Source organism: Copadichromis virginalis, linkage group LG23 (genome assembly GCF_057382275.1).
Source record: "Copadichromis virginalis isolate Kocher_CV1m ecotype Utaka linkage group LG23, C_Virginalis_male_GT1.1, whole genome shotgun sequence".
NCBI classification, from domain to species: domain Eukaryota; kingdom Metazoa; phylum Chordata; class Actinopteri; order Cichliformes; family Cichlidae; genus Copadichromis; species Copadichromis virginalis.
In genome coordinates this window covers 18,880,164-18,903,884 of record NC_140639.1, presented here as the reverse complement: position 1 = coordinate 18,903,884, position 23,721 = coordinate 18,880,164, and the positions used below count along the sequence as shown (strand labels likewise).

The window sequence follows — 23,721 nt, the reverse complement described above, 5'->3', positions numbered from 1 at the left end:
ACTCAACACTTGAAATTTATTATTCTTTGTGTTTCCTACCAGGTTATAAGAGTTGCCCATTTTTGCCCAGTCAAGCAACTTTGTGTGATATTAGTATCCGACGGGGCATAAGATGCCTTACTAAGCTCCAATGGGACAAATGAATGGCAGAGTTTTGAATTAGTTGTAATCTCAAGATGTCAGAATATAATTTGTGTTCGTTCATGGCAAAAAAAGTGAAACTGCCACACAAATCCTTGGGTGTGCTGCAGGGTGTGGTCTGCGGCTCTGCTGCACAGGAAATGCAGTGAGTTCAGTGGGCAGCACCAGGAAGGCTGACAAAATAGCTAGGATTGATCACTTTGTAGCTAGCTGCAGTCGGAGGGGAGCATGGAAAACACAGTGACTGCAAAGTTGCAGAATCACCAGAGCCTGTTCTCTATTTGTATGCGCTGTCTGTGAGTTCCTCGGGTCTTTTCAAACATATCCAATTTAATGTCTGCAGCTAAAACGCTGCCTCACCTGTGGTCTGCTGAGAGTTTAAAGTGGCCTGTATCTGTGCCCTGTTCAGCCAAACTGCAGTATTCAGAGACTGGGGAGAGGCCTGTAGTTCACCTGCTCTCACTGAGATATATTTGCAGTCGTGTGTTGACACATTATATCTTTGCTTTACAGCCCCGCTGTCCTCTTCACCATCTTCATCATCAGCTTTGACAAAGGTGAGTCTTCCTCTGTGTTCCTTTTCGTTCTCAATCACTGGAAGGGTTTAAATCCCCCGCAGACGTCTGCAGTGATCAGTGTGTTTGATGTTTTCAGAACAGAGAGATCAGACTGGGATCTGTGAGGGGCTTTGCTAAACATTATCTCATGTGTAGCTCACACTGAGCCATGCTTTTATATATCGTCCTATTCCTGTTACACACATTGTGTATCTGTCAGTGAGCATTCTGGATGTCTGCACTCCGGCTGGACATGACGTCCTGCTGCCCTGCATCTGCTCCGAGCTGCAGCGTTTATCTCAGAGGTTTGAGGTTCTTTGGGAGGACAGAGAAGGCAGAATCCTGTTGGACATCACTGATGGCAACACAGATGTTTGCTTTCAACATAAGACTTTTAGAGGGCAGGTTCAGAGCTTTCCTCATCTGTACATAGAGGGAAACGTCTCTGTCCTCCTGAAGAGCATCCAGATATCAGACAGCAATTTCTATAAGTGCATCATCCCACAGATGGACTTCAAGGTCATCGAGGTCACTGTGTCAGGTTGGTCGCACTCAGACTCCTCCCACAGCTCAGTGTGCTCGTATCACTGTGGTCAAACAAAACATCCAGGCAGGCATAATAAATGATGTCAAACAACCGTCAGAGATCTTATAGTTGGAGAATATCCAATTTCAGTGAAGCGATGTAAGCAACATTTTCCCATCTATGGCATGTGGTTTAGTTAATGTGCTCAAACAATACAGTTAAATTAGAACTCCTACCGATCACACTCCCCACAAACAGCATATAATCTTATAGCACTCAAAACTCTTCTGGTTCTTACAGTCAATAAAGAAGCATCTTCCCAGTGTGAAAAACTGCTTGGATTAATAATTCAGAAGTTTCTTTTCATTCTGAATCCTATGCCACATTATATCATTAGAAGATGTATAGGATGCAAGAAAAAGAAGTGATATCAAAGCTACTGCCTCATGTGGTTTATCTTATTGCAGATAAATGTGTCTCCAAACCTGAGACGAATTTTTCTGGACCTTCATCTGGAGACATCAAGTCAATGCCGGGCCACCTGCATCTCACTACAAACCTCACATTTCTGATCTTTCTCATTAACTCTTAATGAAGCACGGTTTCCAACACAGACTGGTCGGTACTGTCATTCACTACTGCTGCTAGTGCAAAAAAAATCGTTAATCATTTTTTTGAGACTGCCAGTGTGTACGTAGGAGGGCAGGGTTTCATTTCACCTCTGAAATTTGCATATGAAGTAGGAGTTAAACACACCTGGAGTTCTGTGGTAGAGCCCAGCATTGGCATCTGGCATCCTACAGGACCCAACCCAAATCTTGTGGGAGCTAGTGGCCAGAAATAAACAGTGGGTTACAAGGGCCATGGTATTACAATGTGATGTTCAAGAAGTTTAAATGTATTTCTTTGAAATGTCTTTCGGGGTTTTCTGGGGGTTCTTTAAGCTGCTCTTGTTCATAATAATGTGATATTTGCACATCTGATTCATTTTTGATACATTCTGGTGTATTTTCATTTCAAAGCTGAGAGGTTTTTGTTGAGTTTGTTTTCATTTATTCTGCTCTTGTTTACTGTAACAACACATTCAAGCAATATGAACTTATCTCATCATACAGTATACAGTCACGTGACCGACTTGCTACCCTGGTGAGCAAAACATCAGACTCCCAGTAGTGGACAGTCAGTCGTACTGCTGGACAAAAGTTTTGTTTTTGTTCACCTGCCTCAGGCCAAGACAAATTGGATCATCTATCCATGGAGCAAAAATGAAGATATGAAGAGAAACTATCAATTCTGGGGTAACATCTCTACAAGAGCCCCAGTTTGATGATGTCTGCGTGTATCTTTTAGAGAATCGCTCACCTTACACAGCTGCCAGGTTGAAAGTTTTCATGTTATTTATTCTGCCTTCAATCAGTGCAGTGACTGTGAACAGAAACCCAATATCTCTGAAAGCATGCACACACACAAAATATTTATCACACAAAATGAACATATTCAATTATTAAAACACAAAAAGATAAAGGGAAATTGGAGAAAAAAGAAGGTATAAGCAGGGGTGTTTCCAGGATTTCATAAATCGGGAAACATACAGCCGTGGGGTGGAGCACAAACCCACAGTCACCCCAAAAGTCATCGACATTGCATTTGTAATCTGGATACTTTAATGTCATATGATCATGGCTGACAAATTCTGCTTTTGAGTGAGCATCTATTTTTGTGCAAAGCTAACTGAACCTTGTGCTATGTTAACATAATGATACAATAATATCAGTAGATGGGAATACAAACTTTAGTATATTTTTTTTAATACTTCTAATTCTGATTATAATCAGCTTGAATGTGAAGAAAAAGAAGGAAAATAAAATATATATCTATTTTCTGTTGTCTTTATTGTAGAGGCTGATTTTGCAGCAAACTAACTAACAAACTAACCTGTTTATCCTGCACTAACTTGCAGAGGATTTCCATGCAAGCTTTAAATAACATAGTTAGTTCACCTCAGTTTGTTTAGCTGCATGTGTAACAATATGAAAAAACATGATGTCACATGCACACACCCAATATCTGATATATGACAAACTGCACACACACAGTTTGTGTGTTCACTGATGTTTTTTTTTTTTTAACTGATAGAAACGTTGCTTTTACAAATTATCTGCTACTTGAAAAAAGTTACTTCCTTTATGTTTGCTTAGCTTTAGCTAGGTAGATGCTTAGGTAGGGCAACCAAAACTTCCAGACACCTGCAGTATGTACGAAACTAAAATTACAAAAAACAACAACAATGGTGTTCTTTATTTCATTTCACCAGTTCACTCAGTTCGGCTGTAACACCAGGTGATGGCTATAGCATGAATAGTAGGCTGTCCCTCTTCATTTCATTTACATTTTATGGTTCATTTTATTTCCCCATGATCCTATTGGTCTCTTCCTTGTTAGAGATAACAGCACTGAGTCCATTCCATCTTTCTTTTTATGCGAGGCATTACTGAGAGTGCTGGAAGACAGTGAACTTGGTAAGATGTCTATGCTTTCTAAGTGTATTTTAGATTAACTGTATTCAAGTTTTACTTGGATAGTCACAGTCACCAGCAAAGCAGAGAAAAAAAGAGAAAAAAGCATGACAGGCACTAACAAGTTTGGAGTTTGTGAATGGATGAATGAGAATGATTGTGAGAGTTAGGTGAGAAAACAATGAAAAGATTCATCAAAAATAAAAAATAAAAAGCCCTTAGCTGACAGAAGCATTAGCTATTGTACTCAACATTGACCGCCACTTACTCGCTGTTTCTTAGTTTTTACCTATTTGAGCTCTTTTAACCCATTAACCCGAACCCTTGAGGAGCATTTTTAAAAATTCTGAAACAACTTATAGATAAAGCTGCTTTGAATAAAATGCAGAATTGGCAAAAGTACAGACATTGTGTACCTAGTTAATCTATAGAAGTGCAGATAGTACTGTTAAAAAATACTCCAGTAAAAGCTGATGGACTGATTTTACTCAAGTAAAAGTAAAAAAATTGCAGGCTCTGAAATGTACTCAAAGTAAGAAAGTAAAAAGTATCTCTTTGGAGGACGTTTCTATTTTGTACAAAGCTTGTGCTGTATTAACATAATAATAAAATAACATTTGAAGATGGGAATACAAACTTAAGTCTAATTTGTTTATTTTAATTGAATTCAGCTTGAATATAAAGAAAAAGAAGGAAATTAAAAATAGATTTCTATTTCCTGTTGCTACATTGTAGAGGGTGAGTTTGCCTCTAAACAGGAAAATGTGTACAGTCAGGGGTTAAAGTTGATTCAGCAAGTGGGTGAACCCTGAAACTGGCTGTAATGGCTCAGTGTGGGGAAAAGAATCATAACTCACAAGAATTTCTATTGAGAGCTTTTGGTAACAAAAAGCTTTTCTTTTGTGAGACAAGATGAGCAAACTCAAAGTATACGTTTTCAAAAATTATTAAAAGATTGAAGTTTCAAGTTTTGCACGGGACCATGGACTTCTCTGTCCAGTGGTCCAGACAGAGAAAGGGTACAACACCGAAGCAGTAAAAACACATCACGAATATTAATATTATTAGTTAAAATGTTGCGGAGGAGCCGTGATATACTTGTCTTTCCCTTATTTGGCACTGGGTCTGGTTTCCAGTCCTGTAATTTTCCACTAGCCTGGTATTGGATGGGTGTGGCATTTTCTTGCAACGCTCTATTGTATATTATCCTTGAAAACATAAATGTGACAAAAGATTATGATGTTATTGTGCCATCTTTTGGGACTGCTCTGCATTGTGTCTGTTTTATGGTGAAAGTCAGTTTCCATGAAATTAAATTCAATGATGTGCCAATTACTATCAATAACAATTCATTCCAGAGTGAATTTGCTTTATTACCCACTGTCAGACACAATTACAGCTAAGAGTCACTGTTTTTATAGTGTTAATTATTAATTACAGCAAGGAGCCAAAGCATTATCTTACTTACTGTATTTCTCTAGTTACTGTGTTTTTTCTAGTCTTAAGTGACAGTATCTGGGAGGTAGTGATTGGGTATATAAACGAGCATCTTCTGCAGGCGTTCACTAATCTGCAACAAACTGCATCTACAAATTGTGGAACAATATCGTAAGATTTCTGAATGTAAAATTACATGGATCAAATTTAATAGAAAAAATTGGATTTTGTATAAATTTATTATCACAGTACATAATATCGCCAAAAGATTCAGAGAATCTGAAGAAAACTCTGTCCAAATGACATGGTTAGAAATCAGTATTGGAACGCTTTCAGAAATCACTGTCTGTGAACACAGCTTACCCTGGTCTTCCACAAAAGCATTAAAACTCATCATCGTGGAGAGAAGAAGCTGTATGTGAACATTAGCCAGAAACGCTGCTTCTCTGCACTAAAGCTCATTTTCTCAGTTTAAACCTTTGATATATTTTCTGGATTCTATTGTGATTAAAATAAGAGTTAATGAGATTTGCGAATCAAAATATTTTATTCACTACTATTTATTTGTTTAATTTACACATGGCTTGCCCCGCAAACTGTGACACTGTTACACTTATACTCAAACTGTGAGCTCTGTGGACGTTCTTTTTGCTACAGTTGAAAGCATGATTGCTTGACCTTCCTATCAGATGATTTATATTGTACATTTGTTTTTCTCTACAGTGTTGTTTTAGTGAACTGCACCTGCTTCTTAGACTCAAGATCAGATCTAGGTGAGGTCCTGGTTTGTAACCCTCCTCTTACTTCTGACTTCACAGTTTAGTCTTTCTTGATAGGCAGCTCACCTACATCACTGCTGGACTGCCTGTGAAGTCAGTGTATGTACAACTATTGTGTTTGATATGTCACAGTGAGTGGTTCGGTCCATGGTTTGGTGGGAGAAAATGTCCTGCTGACGTGCGTCTACACCAATAACTTCCCCCTCTCTTCTGGTACAAACAGGACAAACCTGTGTTTTACGTCATCGATGGCATGCTATCTGCTGAGTATCAGGACCAGATGTTCACAGGTCGAATACTGAGTTTTCCTGATCAGTACAAAGAGGGAAACTTCTCCATAATTCTGAAGAACATCCAGCTGTCAGAGAGTGGCTCCTACGACTGCTTCATCTCAATGGTGGGCTTAGTTCACCTCATCGTGTCAGGTTTGTAGCTCCCTCACACAGCTGTGCCTCATGTCATGCACAGCAGAATCTTTAAGAGTCACTCATATTAACCTGACTGATCCGGATCCTGTTTATGTTGCAGGAGCTGTCAATGTAACGACTCCTCTGACTCTGGTTGTGGTTCTTATTATTCTGCTTTCCTGTTGAAACCTTTATAGAAATGTCTCCTCAGCAAAATATCCTCCTGACTGTGTGTGTTGCAGTGGAGTCACTGTGATCTGTGATTTAAGTGTGTGCACAGAGTTGATGCTTGAGGGAAAAGCTGTATTTGTCCTCACAGCTCTGTTCAGATTGAAGATGTCTTCACACACTTTAGTTCATTCGTTTTTGTATAATGACGGCCAGTCCTGCATAACTCTGCTGCTGTCTGAACTTCTGGAATTATTTATTTTACAAAAATATAAAGGTACTACACCATCTAACATGCTATTTAATGCCTGAAGGAACCCGTTTTGTTGATGACCAAATACTGTTGTTATTTATGGTTTAGTCTGTTTCATTTTAATATGTTTTAAATTCCTGTTTTCTGCTGTAAATGTCAAGCACAGCTCATAGTTTGTCAGTGTTTAAAGTGCATTTGAGGAGTGTGATGATCTCTCATTCTGTCTTTATTCATCTATACACAGTATTTTCGGCTTGCTTCTGTTTCCATGCTATGCATTTCCCTTGTAGATCTCTGCTGTTTGCTGAGTCACATGACAATGAAAAAAACTTATAGATTACTTTTTGTGTGAACTGTAAAAAATAGAATTTTTTTCCAGCTTTCATTTTGTTCTGGTTGCAAAGATCAAAAAATGTCTTCCACTGTCACTCTTCTGCAAAGTGAAGAAAAGACTGAGAATCTGGAGAAAGTAAAGACAGCCATCCTTAAGTCTGTAAGTAAGTACTGAAACTGAAACAAAGCCTGAAAACACAGTGGGGCAAGCAGAACAGACAAAAGACTCGTGGAAGTTAACCACAATTTATACACATAGAAGGGCAAACAGGGAAACAAGACACAGCTTACCTAAATCACAGAGGACAACACGAGGGAAGCAAAACTAATAGCAAAGCAACTAACTGTAAAAATAAGACAGGAAGTGAGATAAAGGAGGAAACACGGACACATGAATGCAATACTGAGGGAAGACTCAAACACTAAACCAGCAAGAACTCAAGGAAAAAAGCAAGAGAAGTCACAGAGCACAACCCGGTAAAAGGACAAGGGTTTTAATAAAACGTTGATGATCTTTTTATGGCAACATGATGACATCAGTCTGTTAAGGTGTCACTGTGATGTTGTCAAATTGAAAAAATAAAAAGTGTGTTGTACAGCTGTTTCCATGCCTGTTAATATTATACTAAATATGTTTTCTTGAAAATTCCTTTCAAGGTGAACTTTGACCTTAGGCGCTAACTATACAGGTCAGGGTGAAACGATTATTACCGGTAATGTTCCCCAAGCCTAGTGTATTGTTGTTACGTTTTAAGGCAATCTATAAAAAAAAAATGTGGATAAAGGGGTTTTACTGACTTTCACATTTGCTGTGACTTTGACCCGATTTTCACCAGAATTAGCTCAGCTGAAGCTGTTATTGGTATCTATAAGCACACAATATTTCAATACGATATCTTGAAAACTGTGGATTTTAGACAGACAAACAATCAAGCAGAATATTTAAATAAACAAAAGTCCAAAAACTGTGGATTAAATGACACATACAATGTAACTATACAGTAGCACAATGTTGCCTAAACTGTACAAGTCATAGGAAATTTACAAGATAATAAACTGTCTGATGATGTCATTATGAAGAATAGCACAGGTAAACAAAACAATATAAACAGTGACGTAAATTCACAGCAAGCCTCAGACGTGTTTAAAGGTTTCCTGCACACAAACACGCCTGACAAAAAACATGGAAAGAAAAAAAAATCACACCACCGTCTCTGAGTCAATCACATCTCTGCTTCCTTTCCACTGGTTTTTCACTCCAACCACCAGCACGGAGCACTCGGGTGTTACTTCAGTCTATCATAGACGGCTGTGACAGAAAGAACAAGGAAAAGGAAAATTTCCTCATCAGTGATGAAGCTTCTACTGTTCCACATAGTTCCATTCTGACTCCAAGGTTGTCAGAGTACATAAACAATGAAGGGGGGTGTTTTCATACCTTTGGCAGTTAAATTTGCATCTGACATCAGCAGCAGGACGTAATCACCTTCATGTGTGTCTCTCAGTGGTCGATTCTCTGCAGCTCGGTGGTGTTGCTGTGTCTGCTGTGCAGCTCGGGTGAGTCTAAGCTTTAAAATTTGTTTACTGTGATTCATTGGGGAGAAACGAGGACCTCAGAGTCCATCCAGCTCAGAGACTCTGACAGCTGTGAGATGGGATAAGTCCTGCTCTGAGTTTTTTAGAGGACAGAATAAAGATTTCAGTGAGTCTGTGAGCTTTTAAGGTGGACTTTTGAAGGCAGGATCTTTTGTTGTATTTATCCTACTCAGACCTGTTTTCAGTTCCCACTACTGAGACTTGTATCTGAGACTTGATCCCAGGTGTGGATCTCAGTGTGGAGCTCAGACCTCCAATCACAGCCACTGGGTTTGGAGTGGCTGTGATAGGAGGTCTGAAATGGTTCAGTTTGTATCCATTTCAGTGATGATAATGTTGTTACTGTTTGAGCAGTCTGCATGATTCAGTAGTTATAGTTATATTTCCTGAATGGACACAGTTCAGCTGAAGAAAGTATACAAGGCATGTACAGCAATGTACAGAGTGAAGAATAACTGGAGCCTTTCTGCAGATCTTTGTAATCAACATGAACATAAATCCCATAAACATATAGACAAGTCAGTTAGTGAAGCTGTAGGGAACACCGGCTCCCTTGATGCCTCCTGTGTGCATTTCAACCCTCAGTGGCATCAAATAATATTACTGCAGTTATTTTTTCCCCGTTTTTTGTAAAATGATACATTTAAAAGCTATATTATTAACATCAATCATTATATTTTAGCACTAAAAATGTAAATTAGATTAAAGAGCTTGTGCATGCTGGTGGGTGGTCGTCTGACACACTGGTTAAGGACATTACATCAGAAATAGACTAGAAGTGTAGACGGTTGGTGCTACAGACAAACATATTTCTTGGTTCCACATTGCTTCCTGTCATTACTCCACATTAAGAGACAGTTTGTAGTGTAGTGTGGACACAGGGATGGTTTAAATATAACTGCCTCCATCAAACTGTGTCCCCCGTCTATTTTAAAAACCAATTTTAGGATATTATCAGGAAGTTGGCTGTTTATTGCTTTATACATATTTTTGGAGTTAAAAATGAATTGGTGAGTGAATTTAAGTGTTTTTTTATTTTTAAGAATCATTCATTATGATCTCTCTAACCAAAGTTTTGGATTTTCCTTATTGTCCTTTTTTGTAACATAGATAATGATGATAGAGAGATTTTATAAATACTGCTCCAAAGCCACACTATCCAGTTCTTACTGGTGGATCTCGAGATGTTTACAGGACAGATGCGATCATCTCCCCAGCAGGTTCTGGGTCTACCCCAGGGTCTCGTCCATTTGGGTTTGCCCAGAACAAAATCTAACAAAACCACCTCACCTGTCTGCTTTCAATGCACAGAATGTGCGAGATTGAGGTTTCCAGATTGTTTTATCAAGAATGTCTTCATGTTTACAAACCCTGTGAAACTGGCCTCTCTGCACATTTAGAGAAATTCAAGAGGGTTTGCTGAGTTCTTCACTTTGCACACAGTGAGCTAAAGCACAGAGCTGTGGTGAAGCTGTGCACAGGTAATCTGTAACTCACCTGTCCTGTCGTCCTGCAGCCAGCAGCCAGTCTGTGAGGACCGACTTTATCGGTGGTGAGGTCCTGCTGCCCTGCGTCTACTCTGAAAAGCTGTCCGAGCCGGTCACTGCCTTCTGGAGGGACAAGGATGACAAAGTTGTGTTGGACATCATCGAAAGCAAAGAGCATAAAATAGATCCAAAGTTTAAAGGTCGTGTGGTCAGCTTCCCAGACCAATACAAGACTGGAAACCTCTCCATCCTCATAAAGGGCCTGAGGGCGGACAACGCCGGCCCGTACGATTGCAACATCCCCAAAGTGGACTATCAGACCAAGATGACTCTGAAGGTCACAGGTCAGTTTGGCAGCACGAGCACTTCATTAGGAACACCTCAGTGTTTGTGCAGCAGCAGCAGAAAAGGATAAGCTGCAGTGATTAGTGAGTAGAAATGGATGGATGAAGGTCAGACAGTCAGGACAGGTTTCCTTTTTAAGTCTGATTTACTGCAGAAACTGTTCACAGTAAGTGTCGATGAAGCCTCAAGCTCACAAAGAGTTGACTGCTGCACAAAAAGCCTCCTTATGAATCCACTCCCCCTCCCACTAAATGCACAGTGGAGGGGTTAATCAGCAGCATATGTAAGACTATCCCACAGAAACTGTTCTGGCTCTTTTGTAACCATATGTAGAAAAAATAGACATTAGATCCTATTTGAAGACATAGCAGCAGGCAAATGTGGAAGGTGGACAAACGTTAACAGATTAAATTTTCATGAGTGGAACCAAATGATCCTTTAGCAGGTGTGGGTGTTTTGTATGATTGTTGTTCAGTTTGTGATCAAACTCAGTCTGCTTAAAGATGTTTTCTTGCTTGTTTTTGTTTGTTTCTGATCGATCCGATCATCAGTCGATCAGTATTTGAGTGTGAGGTTCAGCTAAAGAGCTGCAGTAGTGTTAAAAGCAGAGTGAAAAAACAGGAAACATCTGAACTAATGGTCAAAGGATGTGTTTTTTTTACTGTGTTAGCACCAGACAGAGATCGCACTGCGGGTGATCTGCTGTGATCTGCAAGCTGTACAGAAACAAAGTAGCTGAATGTTTCTATTTTTTTACATCAGCAGCAGCAATGTTTCAGAGATTCCTATATGAATGCCCATAATTTTCAGATTTAGGCTTCCTTCCTTAAAATCAAACAACTTAGTGTTTCTTTATGTTCAGTTCTTATTAAACTGATGATTGGTTTTTTTGTGTTGCAGTGAAACCTGCTGTTAAAATAACGACTCCACATCCTGAGCCTCCTACGACTCGTGGTGCAGCAGTGACGACCTCCAAACACCACCTTTCTCTCCTCTCTGCCCCTCTGCTTGTGCTCTTCAAGGCTGGCAGCCTGAGCACCTTATAAACAATCGTTAAGCTTCACTTGGTTTAGAATAGAAGTAGAAACATCCTTTATTTTCCCTCATTGGGCCAATTCCGGTAGGACTTTATGTTTACCTACATATTTTACATTTAAGCGGTCTTTATGGGAGCTCAAATATGCAAACCTCAGATGTGTGTGAAACTTTAAAGGTGGCACAAAGAGCTGAACCAATTTATAAGAGGGGAAAACTTGACTGATTTTAAGGGTTTTTTTTGTTATCAAACCAAAACAAGACACTTGAAGCTATTTTGACATTTTTTGCTCATATCAGTTAATCCAAATGTTGTATTGCTTCCATTGTCACAGATTTACTTCACTTTGTGTGTTCTCGCAACTTTTATACCTTAGATTTTATCTGTCAGTATTTTATATGGTTTATTTATTAGCTTGTTTAATTTTTACAGTTTCCTAATATTTATTTTTAGAATGTAGTTGTAAAGTAGTAACAAGAAACAGTGTTTATTACTTAGTACTAATAATATTTGGCTTTTGCGTTCTGTAAAAGTGGAAAATGTAGGGGAAAAAAAACTCTCCCTCTTTTGTTTTTATTCATTTTTTTCTGTTTTCAACAATGAATCATTCACCTTTACTTCTTTCATTGTGTTGTTAGCAAATAGTTCTAAAATTCAGCTAGAGCTTTTCTTTAAAACACACGTTAGGATGATTTAAAGTCTTTTGAACACAACCCAAACTTTACAGGTACTAACTGTAATGGGAGTGAAAGTATTTAAATGTGTCAGAAGGTCTTAATCAAAAGTTTAAGTTAATTGTTTTTCTTTAATTTAATACTTACGGATGTCATTAAAATCTTTCTCAGTGACTTTTCAGACATCTGATTTCTTTACGTTATAAAAACAAAAGTGACGCAGTTGAAATCTCACCAGAGATCACACTGAGCTGAAGTTTAAGCTTTCAGCCTCGTGGTGCCATCATGTGATCATATCAAAAACCAAACACAACAAACATGTACGAGATGCTTTTTTTAATTGGTGTTCTGGAGGATTATCGCCATCTGCTGGATCCTGTAAGAAACAACTCTGACCTGTGAGAGATTAATAACAGATCAGTGGTCTTTAGAGTCTTCTTCTTCTGTTCTCATTGAGCATCACTTTGGCCTTCATAACAAAGCAAGTCGCTGTTACACCCCAGTCCATTTATTTAAGAGAAAAACCAAGAAATAATATTGATATTTCTCATGTGTACATATTTCTACTAAATATGTTTCAGTTTTTCTGTTAGTTTTTTGCTCCAAATACATACATCCTGATGTCTTTGGACAACTGATCTGGCAGTAGCATAGGCACACTTAAAATTTCTTCGGAAATTTTCGCTTTCTAGATAGCGAAAATTTACAAAGCTTTCACTTTCACTCCACATTAAATGTAATTATATGATTTATTTATTACATTTAATGTGGAGTGAAAGTGTGCTTTGTCTCTAGGGGCCACCATAAAAGTATTTAGTCTTTAAATAAAGAAAGAGTCCAGCTCAGTCTGTGTTCGAGGCCTCGCTCCTATCAAGGATTCAGTAGGAGGAAGATGAGGAGCGTGAGGCTGGTGGTGAGATGAAGGTAACCTGCCGTGAAGCTGGAGTCTGCAGATGAAGGTCCTGGAGTCCTCTGAGCTTCAGACACGCAGTGATCTGCATCAGGAGCAAAGAGCAGAGGAGCTCAGAGGGACACGACAACAAAGCTGTGAACATGCTCAGAGAGGAGGAGGAGCTAACCTGACACAGTGAGCTGGATAGTCTCCTTGAGCTTCAGCTGTGGGATGAAGCAGGTGTAGCTGCGGCTGTCTGACAGCTGCAGGTGCTTCAGGAGGATGGAGAAGTTTCCCTGGTTACAGGTGTGAGGAAAGCTCTGCACTCGCCCTCTGAACAGGTGATGCTGGAAGCGAACATAAGGGCTGCTGAGGATGATGTCCAGCACAGTCCGGTCCTCTCTGTCCCTCCAGAAAACACCGACTTTGTGAGGCAGGCGCCGCAGCTCGGGGCAGACGCACTGCAGCAGGACTTCACCTCCAACCGGGGCGCACACATGCACCACACTGCTCACTGACAGACACACAAACACAACAGCAAGCATCGAGACCATGCTGAGGGAGGTTACCTGACACGTAATCTCAGAAAAAACGTAACGTGGGGTCGACACAGACCTTAATGGATGAGTGACATGGAAGGTTATAGTGTAGCGTTAAAAGGGGTTTCGTATGTTACAACGTAGATTTCCCACACCAGCTTAGATCACACTTAAATCAGCTGAGAGACATAATCTCTCCAGTGTGTCTTGGATCTGCACTACAGACTTTGCAAAGGAGGACATACCTGAAAAATCTCGTCTAGGAGGAGTCAGAGCAGCATCCAGTCGGATGCCTGAACAAAGTCAACTGCCTCCCTTTGATGTGGAGGAGCGGCAGCTCTACCTTGAGACCCTCTGAATGATTAGGTTATCTTTCACCCACAGCTCTCTCTTCACCACGATGACCCAGTACTTCAGACTCCACGCTAATCCATCCGCTAATCTCCCGTTCCTCTCTAAACCAAGATACTAAACTCCTCTCCTGCTTTAGTATCATGTGACGTCACACAGACGCACCAACATCACCAAACGTCACCAAAACCAATGACGAGTAAAGACAGTGAGTAACGAAGGCTTCAGGAGAAACATCAGCACACTGGAGAAAAGAGAGAGTGGAAAAACAGAGTGGATAAACCTGCACTGCATTTAAAACACAACAGAGACAAAGCCTACCCATCTGTCTTATCAGTAATTGCAATCTGATTACTGGACTCTACATAGCTGCGTTGAATTTAAAGTCTTCCTGTTTGATGAAAGAACAGATGGATACTCACCTGTGTGTGAGACGATGAAGACGAGGCAGGTGACTGCAGCTCTGTGGACACACAGATGATTACAGCACACCTGAGTCAGACTCTCATCACAGCTCAGAGGTGTGTTTGTACACTGTAAAAACTGTGACTAGAGGTTACTTAAAAAAGTTATGGCAACAAAGTGACACTTGAAATAATTAAGTAGATTTTAATTTCAAAAGATTTATGTAAAATGTAGAGAAAATGTTAATTAAATTCAAATAGAAAACAAAAGTAGATATTAATAGAATTAAACTGTAAATATGTGTTGGATTTAGGGTCAAAATCTCAAACTGAAGGTTGAAATTGCCCAACTTTACCAAAAAAAATAATTGATATGAAATAAGTCTCTGAGAAAAATTACTTTGAATTTACTAACTATCTGGCAAAGGTTTAGTAAAAACTTCCTAAAATATCCATTACAAAGAAATGAAATCTTCTTGTTTTTTCAGTAAAACTCAAATTGGATTCAATAATTTTCCAAATAAACCTTAAAAATAATGACTGAATAATAAGAGAAAATGAAATGAATTTTACTTATTTTCTGAGTAAAATGAATCAATTTCACAAAGAAAACATCAAAACAGTAATTTGTTTAATTGTGGAAAATAAAACACAGTAATTTATAATATAACATTTTTCTGCTCGTATACACTGAATTCTCATCAACAATCTCCTGATCTCCTAAATACATTCCTCTGCTGTAAATTTGTTTTAGTGTCATAAACAGTTTATCACACAGCTTTGTGTACAGAGCAACAGCAACATAAACTGCATGAATGTAAACCAGTTTTGTAAAAAAGAAATTAATCTTTAGACTGTAATATCAACATGAACCTGAAATTTGAATATCCTTTACCGTTTCCTTTATCTCTGTTACTTATTTATGATTGACAAACAAAAACTTTAGTTTGTCAATCTTTTGTTAAATTGAATCACTCAATATAACTGTAGAACAAAGGTTTTTTTAACTCATGTACATGGAATATCAATAATGTAAATCAACCTTTTATCCCAATTTGGATGTTTAACCTGAGAAAATCTAAGACACATGTAAGAGGAAGTAACATTTCTACAGCTACAGGACTGCACTTCTGTTAAATTTTAAAGTTGTTTTAAACCAATGTTTTATAGTAACATACACTATAAACAAAGAAAAGCTTCACTAGTGATTCCTCCAATTTGCTGCCTTTCAAACAGAATATTCCTAAGAAACTTGTAGGTAATAAAAAACAAAATTAAAATGAAGAGCACAAATACAGCCTGACACATTGCAGGTCATTTGGGTAAGATATGAATAAGATGAAATTAACTTAAAAACTGAAAAGATAGCTGCATCTAACAAAGACAAACCAAAGGTTTTCAGTGAGCTTACTTCCCTTTCATTCTTTCAGAGTCCTCGTTTAAGCCAATAACTTGTTCTTGAGGCTGTTCACTTTTGGTGAGAGCTTAGCACAATCCAGTTCAAGGAAAAGTTTCTGGAATACTTCCAAGGTGTATTTTAGCTCTTTGGGATAGGCAAGATCGACTGCATATGTCAATCCAACCAGCATTGCGCATGCTCTTGGAAAATTGCCCAGAGCAGGCATAACTCTCACACCCTCCAGCACAATGCCAATGTCATCCTCCTCAGATCCAACAGCCTTGATTTTGTAGATTTTCATCCTCTGTTCAGAAAGATCTTGTGACACACCATCCTCATCAGCATCCTGAAACAACAAACACATGGGTTTTCTGACTGTAGTTGCACACATGAAATATTTCCTGGACACATCCTGTAGCTGAATGACAAATAAAACATGATAATGCCTCAAATTATTTGAAACTTGACAAACACATATGAATAACAAAAACAGAATAATGTTTCTACTTCAACACTTACACTGTACTCTTTGATCAGTTGATCAATGGACTCCCCAAGGTACACCATCAAGCACTGAATAACCAGATTTCTGGTTATGTTATTGCTAGGATTGCTTGGTGACTGAAAATGAGCAAGAATTCCAAAAATTACCATCAGATAAGTGACCATTTATTAAGACAAAACTGTGAGAATTGGCAGTATTAAAAAAAACTGTTAAATATCAAATTATCATCACATGGAGCATTATGTGCGATAATTAGCTGATGTTAATGCACATGCCTGGGTGCTGACAGTCAACACAAAGGTATTGTCAACATGCTTGACAGGTTCAATCTTTAAATGTGTCGTTTTAGTAAATTACATTAATTTAGTCATTTAGTTTTTTTATCTAATTTAGTTTATGTTCGTCAGAAAGGGTTTTTCCTTCTTGGGACAAAACAAAAACCCAGCAATACCTGTACTTGTGTTTTTTTGTTTGTTTTTTGTTTGTTTTTTTTTACTAAGAATAGACATGTATTTAAAATACAATTAAAACATGAAACCCATAATTGTGTTGTTAATTATATCAGTGACGTCCTGGCGTCCTCTTGCACTGACAAAAACATGCAAACAAATTAGTGGAGCTGTGCACCATGCAAATGAAATTTGACAAAAAAATTCTTTAAATAAAATTCCAAGCTGAAATGTCTGTGGAAAATACCTTGGCTATGATAGCCTGCAACTTCAATCCCATGCTGATCAGGTGAATTTAAGTTGAGGGATCTTCCATTACCTGAAAGGAAAGCAACATTATCATTTTTGACGTTTAGTCAGCTGTGTAAAAACCAAGGAGGAACCCACCCGGGGGATTAATAAAGTTTTATTTTATCTAATCTAATCTAATAACTTTAATCTCAGCCAAACCGATTTACTCACGAACAAATAAAACACTGAAAAAAACCAAACAATAACATTTTTAGGTTGTCTAAGTGACTTATACATTACGTTTAAACTGAGTAGCGAAACCCCGCGGTGATCTGAAAATGATGTGCCGGGAGTTGTGCCGTTCTCAGCGGCTTCAGTGACCCTCGAGCTCCCGGCTTGCTATCGAGCTGGTGGGTAGCAGATGCTCCGAAAACGTCGAAGCACTTTTGCAAACATGCGATATCTTGATAAACCGAGCAGATATTTGATGTTTACACAGCTACTTTCGCGCCTGAAAATATGTTAAAAGTTTATTTTGTGACCCAGAAAGATTACTAAGAGTAATTTTAAAACTTAGTAGCGGCCGCCATTATTGGAAACTGGAGTTCGAAAAACTGACTGTGGCTGACAAAATCACTCACAACTGACCGCAAAACCTTTTCATGAACTTTTAAACGTGGATGAAAGACGTTAAAACTCATCGGAATATACCGTTGATATTTTTTAATACGGTAAAACATGTGGTTAGTTAAAGCTGTTCAGTAACACAGTCGTGAAGGCTTGGAAAGTGACCTTGTGCTAGCAGTCCACTAACTGCCATTTGTGTAAAAATACGATACTATCATTACAGTGATGATTATTAATAAAATTTCGACGTATCATACTGTTTAAAACCTTTACTCAAAACCGATATACGTTATTGTTTAAACCGTGTCTTATATTTGAACAAATTAAGAAGTCTTACCTCTGACAAAATGGAGACGTCCACTCATGAAGCGCGTGTGTCCTGCACGTGGCACAAAGGATTATGGGCGGAAGTGTACAATGATTAAAATGAAAATGCTTTCATCAGTTAAATCTATTAGATTTCTTAAATTTTTTTAGTACTCAAACATTTTTTTTAAATCTACTCAACAAACCATTGCTGAATTTACCCCAAACAAAACTGTGTAAATTTAAATAACTGAACATCTCAAAATTGTTGAATTTTGCTTAGATTTGATTAAAACTACTCATACACGTTTTTACTGAGTAATAATTACTATTACTCTCCTATTAGATTCTAATTAACCCCAATCACAGTTTTTACAGTGTAGGTTTACTTTGAAAGGTCTGAACTGTGAGCAGACCACATGTTAAATATTTTACTTTGAAAGGATTCTCAGACTTGCAGCTTCCTCTGTGGGGTCACTGAACGTCTGTGTTAAGAATAGTGATGGTAAATTTGATTCTTTTTACTGAATCGAGTGTTAATGAGTCACTCACCAAAGTGAATCGGATGTTTTGAGTCATTTGATTCACTGAGTCAGTTGACCAGAGAGTGCAAAAATTTTACATTTTCACTCAAACTTAATTTGTTTCCCTTTTCATGTAAATCCCACTGCTAAGATGAATGATTAAAAAAAAAACCAAACTATTTTATAGAGAAAAAAAAGAGCAAAAACATTTCTAAAATTAAGCAATTTCCTATCAAAATTGCTTAACAAACATTTATTTTGTTTATTTGTATTTTATTAGTATTTTCCTTAAGTGTGTCAAATATATATTTTCTCATCTAAATGTCCACTGCACTGTGAGCCAGGTGGCGGTAATGCGCCTTAACATTGGTTGCCAACCACGAAGAAGAAGAAGCTGTGAGCACAGGAGGGAGGGGGTGAGTGAGTGAGTGAGTGAGTGAGTGATTCGTTCGCTCTATGATTCATCATCATCATCATCATCATCATCGTTTATTTGTATAGCACTTTAAGAACACACCAGGCAGACCAAAGTGCTGAACAACACAGATCAAAACAACAACCAAATTAAAAATACCATAAAATCATTACAAACAATAAAATAAATAAGAAGGTGTCAGTTTCCTACAGAGTTAAAAGCCAGGGAATAAAAATAGGTTTTCAATCTGGACTTAAAGACCTGCACTGATGACGCTTGTCTAATTTGGAGGGGAAGGTTATTCCAGAGCATCGGAGCCGCAATTGAAAAGGCACGGTCTCCTCTGCATTTCAGCCGCGACTTGGGGACCGACAGCAGCAGCTGCTCAGCTGAACGGAGCGAGCGAGGAGGAACATGTGGCTTCAGCAAGTCAGATAAGTACACAGGAGCCAGACCATTTAAAGATTTAAAAACCAATAAAGGGACCTTAAAACGAACCCTAAAATCAATGGGAAGCCAATGCAAGGAAGCCAGAACCGGAGTGATGTGATCGAATTTCCTACTACCGGTTAAAAATCGCGCCGCCGCGTTTTGCACTAACTGCAGGCGTGACAAGGTGCCCGACCCGACCCCTATTAAAAGGGAATTACAATAGTCCAGACGTGAGGTGATAAAAGCATGAATAAGAGTTTCCAAATTGGGTTTGGAAAGGAAAGGCTTAACCTTCGACAGGCGTCTGAGGTGATAAAAAGCTGATTTTACCACCCCACTTACATGACCTTCAAAAGTAAGCGCAGAATCAAGTTTAACACCAAGATTAGTGACTGAACTTTTCAGATGAGAGGTCAAATCACCAAAATCAACATCTGGAGAATCAGTAGAACGATGCGGGCCATATAAAATTGCTTCCGTTTTGCGACCATTAAAATTCAAAAAATTATTTGCCATCCATAATTTAATATCGCTAAGACAGTCAAGCAGTGATTGACATGGGGAGGTATCCAAATGACTAAAAGGTAAGTAAAGCTGACAGTCATCGGCATACAAATGAAATGACACTCCGTGTTTACGAAAAATCGCACCAAGGGGGAGTAAATACAGCGAGAAAAGTAATGGCCCAAGGATAGATCCCTGGGGCACACCCCAAAGCAGAGGGGCCACAGAGGAAGCGGCCAACCCCAGCTTGACACAAAAACTCCTTTCGGAAAGATATGATTTTATCCATGACAATGCCAGATCAGAAATGATTCAGCACAGGAGGGAGGGGGTGAGCGAGTCCTGAGTGATTCGCTTATGCTTACGATTCAGCACAGGAAGGGAGGGGGTGAGTATCTCAAATGTGTTGTTAGCATGTTAGCAGCGCGATGCTACTCTGAACCGAGGAGCAGTGGCGGCTCCTGAAAAAAATCTCAGGGGGGGCAATTTTTATGATATCGACTAAAATGACCCATTTAATGAGTACATCAAACAACACAATTTTAATTTAAATTTAAAATGAACAACCATATTCTGGCCATTTGTATAGATTTGTAAAAATGAACAACCATATTCTGGCCATTTGTATAGATTTGTAAAAATGAACATGAACAGATTTTTTTTTTTTTTTTTTGAATGAATGAAAAATAACTATTGAAAACAACAACTGTAAACTGATTGGGGGGGTGGGCTAAAGAGAGAAAGAGAGAGGGATGGAGAAAGAGAGTAAATATGGTTAAGGGTTCTTATTTGTACAAGAACTTTGCTCGTCTGTCTTTCTGAGTGGCAAATTTCTCGATGACCCTGGTGTTGAAATCAGGAAGTTCTTGTGTGAGTTTTTTCTCTATGGACAGCATAGCCAGAGCGTTGAGCCGATCCTGAGCCATATTGTTTCTCAGGAAAGTTTTTATCCTCTTTAAAGTAGAGAAACACCTCTCCGATTCTGATGTTGTCATTGGTGTGGTGATGAGGATGTTAAGAAGACTTACAGTTTCGGTGAATGTGTCTTGAAGGTTGTTTTCCATCAGAACCTGATAGAGCGCCAGCGCACCACTACAACTCTGAAACTCCTCGTTGTCGTAGATCAGGGACAGTTCTGTTTTAAGTCTGGCTTTGTCCAATGAGGGATAGGCTTCCACTGTGGTTTGTAGTGCTGCATCTGGAAAATTTTTGCTGTGTTGTTGGAACAAGTCTCCTTGCAACAGAGTGGCGCTGACAAGGTGCTTGGTGAAAGAAAACCTCTCCTTGGCATGGCTCATAATGGTGTCGCACACCTATCCAATAATATATAATTGGTAAGAGTTAGATTCAGTGGTAAGACTTTGGCACATGTCTCATGTTAATCATTATTCTGAAAAAAAAAATCTGTCCATAACAAAACAAAACAGTCATGACCACTATATCAAATGACATCTGACAGCATCGTCATTAGATTTTATCTGATGATCCGATTTAAATCAGACCAAGCAGCTAGTGCTTACCTCCAGTGCCAAATGGTGTTGCCTGTCTTCCCCCAATGTTCTCCGTCTCTTTGTGGGTGGGTCTTGAACAGGTCCCCTGTACTCCTCATCCACAACCAGATTAGGAAGTGCCTCCCTGATCCAATACATAAGTTTCATTAATGGCTTCTGAAAACTGAATAGGGATATATTAACCAAACACAAACCAAACAAAGGTTGTGTTCTAATTACCGGGAATTACCGGATTTAATTAATAACCGGACCTGGTTTAATGGCTGGGGGAAAACCAGTGCAAGTAAATAAAGGCCCTGGCCATAATTTCAGGAAATAGCCTATGGTATAGGCTACATCAAATCATTACTGGGAATATACTTCATCAAATATACTTAATCAAATATTTTTCATAAAATTACTTCAAAGGCTGATATAAATCAAAATTATCTGAATTCCATTAAACATTTAAGTCACAGAACACAGAATATATGCAGAGAATTTGATAGAATCTATGCATAGATAATTAACATTTATTCTAGGTTACATATTTATGCTTTTATGCCTACCTGATAGCCTGCATGCGGCTGATGAATGTCTGGGTGATCCCTGCGATGGTGACAGAATCGATGTTTCTCTTCTGTAGGTGGTTATACAGCATGTCTACATGTGGCATTATCTTGTGAAACAAGGCCAGGAAAAAACAGAAAGCTTCGTCTTCCAGCATTCTCACGAAACCACCGGCATCTCTCTTTGTAGGGGCATCAAATCCTTCACTGTTACGGATGGTCTGAAAACACCTCACCAGATCGTCTTTATGTTCATACACTGTATTCACAGCACGACTGTTGAAGTTCCAACGGGTTGCCGATGCACTTGGAAGTCGGTGCGCCACCACCTCGTCAAGCACTGCAGTCCTCTTGCTCGATTTAGTAAAAAAAGAAGCGAATCCTGCTATGTCGGAAAAAAAGTGACTGATTTGAGGGATGTGGGAGGTTGCTTGTTGCATTACCAGGTTTAACTGATGGGCATAACAATGTACGTAGTGAGCGTTAGCATAAATGTCCTGTATCTTACGCTGCACTCCTCCAGTGGTACCCCTCATTACAGCGGCCCCATCGTAGGCCTGGGTTAGTTGAATTTCGGGCTTGTCAGGTCCCAACTCTTTAACTTGCAGTTTTTCTGCCATTGTCCTTCTGGCAAAAGGGTAGGTTAGAAGCGATCTAACCGAATTTGGGGGAGGCTGTGCCTCAACCGTTAACAATACCGCTGCCATCGTCTCTCTCTGACCTTATAGCTCACTTAGGCTACTGACTGAGGTAAAATTCTAGAACAGCAAATCTTCGCGCGTTTTCTGCAGGGGCGCAATTTTAAGCGCCCCCAAACCATTTAATTCAGCGACGCTGATAGGTCAAATATTTATTATTTTCCCCTGGCAACCATTTAATGATAGGCTATTTCGCTGCATATCAAGGGCGCTTTGACGAGCGCCCCAGAAGAAGAAAAACACCGTTTGTTGGTTGAACTTTAATGAGTCAGCTGGTGAAAATGTTAAAATACGCCTGGCTGTATATGGGCACACACATAGTAAAACTATCATTGATGAATTTTTTAAAAATATATATTTTTACTCCTCCACATTTGGGGGGGCGGAGCCCGAGCGCCCCCTATGGGCCAGCCGCCACTGCCGAGGAGCTATTTTCTTGATGTGAGCTTCTACTCAGGGTTTTTTCTTCCAGTTCAGAGCAGAAATGCTTTTGTTACGAAACTGGCTGTTGTTTTTTCCCCCCACAATTTTAATTATAAGCTAGATATATTCCTACTAATGGAATTAGTTTGCTAACAACAACAATGATGAGTCAGTGAGTCAATTGGGCTTGTGAATCATGATTCACTTGTCAAGTGATTCTCGAGTATTCAACGATTCGTTCACGAATCGAACATCACTAGTTAAGAAGTGAAACGCACAAATGTGAGAAACAGCTGCTTCTTACTGTCAGTCTGTCTGTGTCCCTGAGCTTCATGCTCACCTGTCACAGGCTGAGCAAGGCTGGGAGTGAACACCTAAGGACCTGCTGCACGTCACACCTGTGTAAAAGCTCCATGTCCATCCAACAGGCTCAGTTTCTTCTTTTTCCCTTGCTCTCTAACCTCAGCTGGCTCCACTCTCACACCAGGCGAACTGCATCTGCACATGTGCCAAAAGGCCTGTCTTTGCCTTTCACACTAAAAGCTCCAACTGCTGGAGCGCCAGACTACACAGCACCAGGTGGAGCTGTGTCTCCACCTGGTGGACACATTGAGAAACAGCTTTGCTCTCGCTATCTTTAAATGAGTAAACTTATTTAATCTGCTTTAATCAGTGCTGTGAATGTAAATAAAAATAATCCACTCCAAT

The 23,721-nt window shown here is 39.1% G+C and overlaps 2 protein-coding genes across 2 annotated transcripts; one reads left to right on the top strand and one right to left on the bottom strand.

The window, feature by feature from the left end:
• Nucleotides 1-6,209: 6,209 nt before the first annotated feature.
• Nucleotides 6,210-11,591, top strand: LOC146680608 (polymeric immunoglobulin receptor-like). Its single transcript, XM_085447585.1, has 5 exons — nucleotides 6,210-6,381; nucleotides 6,485-6,495; nucleotides 8,623-8,674; nucleotides 10,230-10,544; nucleotides 11,446-11,591. Exons 1-5 carry the CDS (start codon nucleotides 6,210-6,212, stop codon nucleotides 11,589-11,591), a joined length of 696 nt encoding a protein of 231 aa, XP_085303711.1.
• An 8,697-nt stretch (nucleotides 11,592-20,288) lies between these two features.
• Nucleotides 20,289-22,448, bottom strand: LOC146680607 (zinc finger MYM-type protein 1-like). The gene is made up of 3 exons (XM_085447819.1): nucleotides 21,893-22,448; nucleotides 21,354-21,468; nucleotides 20,289-21,146 (listed from the first exon to the last, which is right to left on the bottom strand). Exons 1-3 carry the CDS (start codon nucleotides 22,426-22,428, stop codon nucleotides 20,619-20,621), a joined length of 1,179 nt encoding a protein of 392 aa, XP_085303945.1. The 5' UTR covers nucleotides 22,429-22,448; the 3' UTR covers nucleotides 20,289-20,618.
• Nucleotides 22,449-23,721: the final 1,273 nt, after the last annotated feature.

Coding starts and splice junctions, on each gene's coding strand:
- LOC146680608 (XM_085447585.1), top strand. CDS start 6,210: ATGCTATCTGCTGAGTATCAGGACCAGATGTTCACAGGTCGAATACTG. Junction 8,675..10,229: donor GTGTCTGCTGTGCAGCTCGG/GTGAGTCTAAGC, acceptor GTCGTCCTGCAG/CCAGCAGCCAGTCTGTGAGG. Junction 10,545..11,445: donor GATGACTCTGAAGGTCACAG/GTCAGTTTGGCA, acceptor TTTGTGTTGCAG/TGAAACCTGCTGTTAAAATA.
- LOC146680607 (XM_085447819.1), bottom strand. CDS start 22,428: ATGAGGGGTACCACTGGAGGAGTGCAGCGTAAGATACAGGACATTTAT. Junction 21,469..21,892: donor AGCCGCATGCAGGCTATCAG/GTAGGCATAAAA, acceptor GTATTGGATCAG/GGAGGCACTTCCTAATCTGG. Junction 21,147..21,353: donor AACACCATTTGGCACTGGAG/GTAAGCACTAGC, acceptor ATTATTGGATAG/GTGTGCGACACCATTATGAG.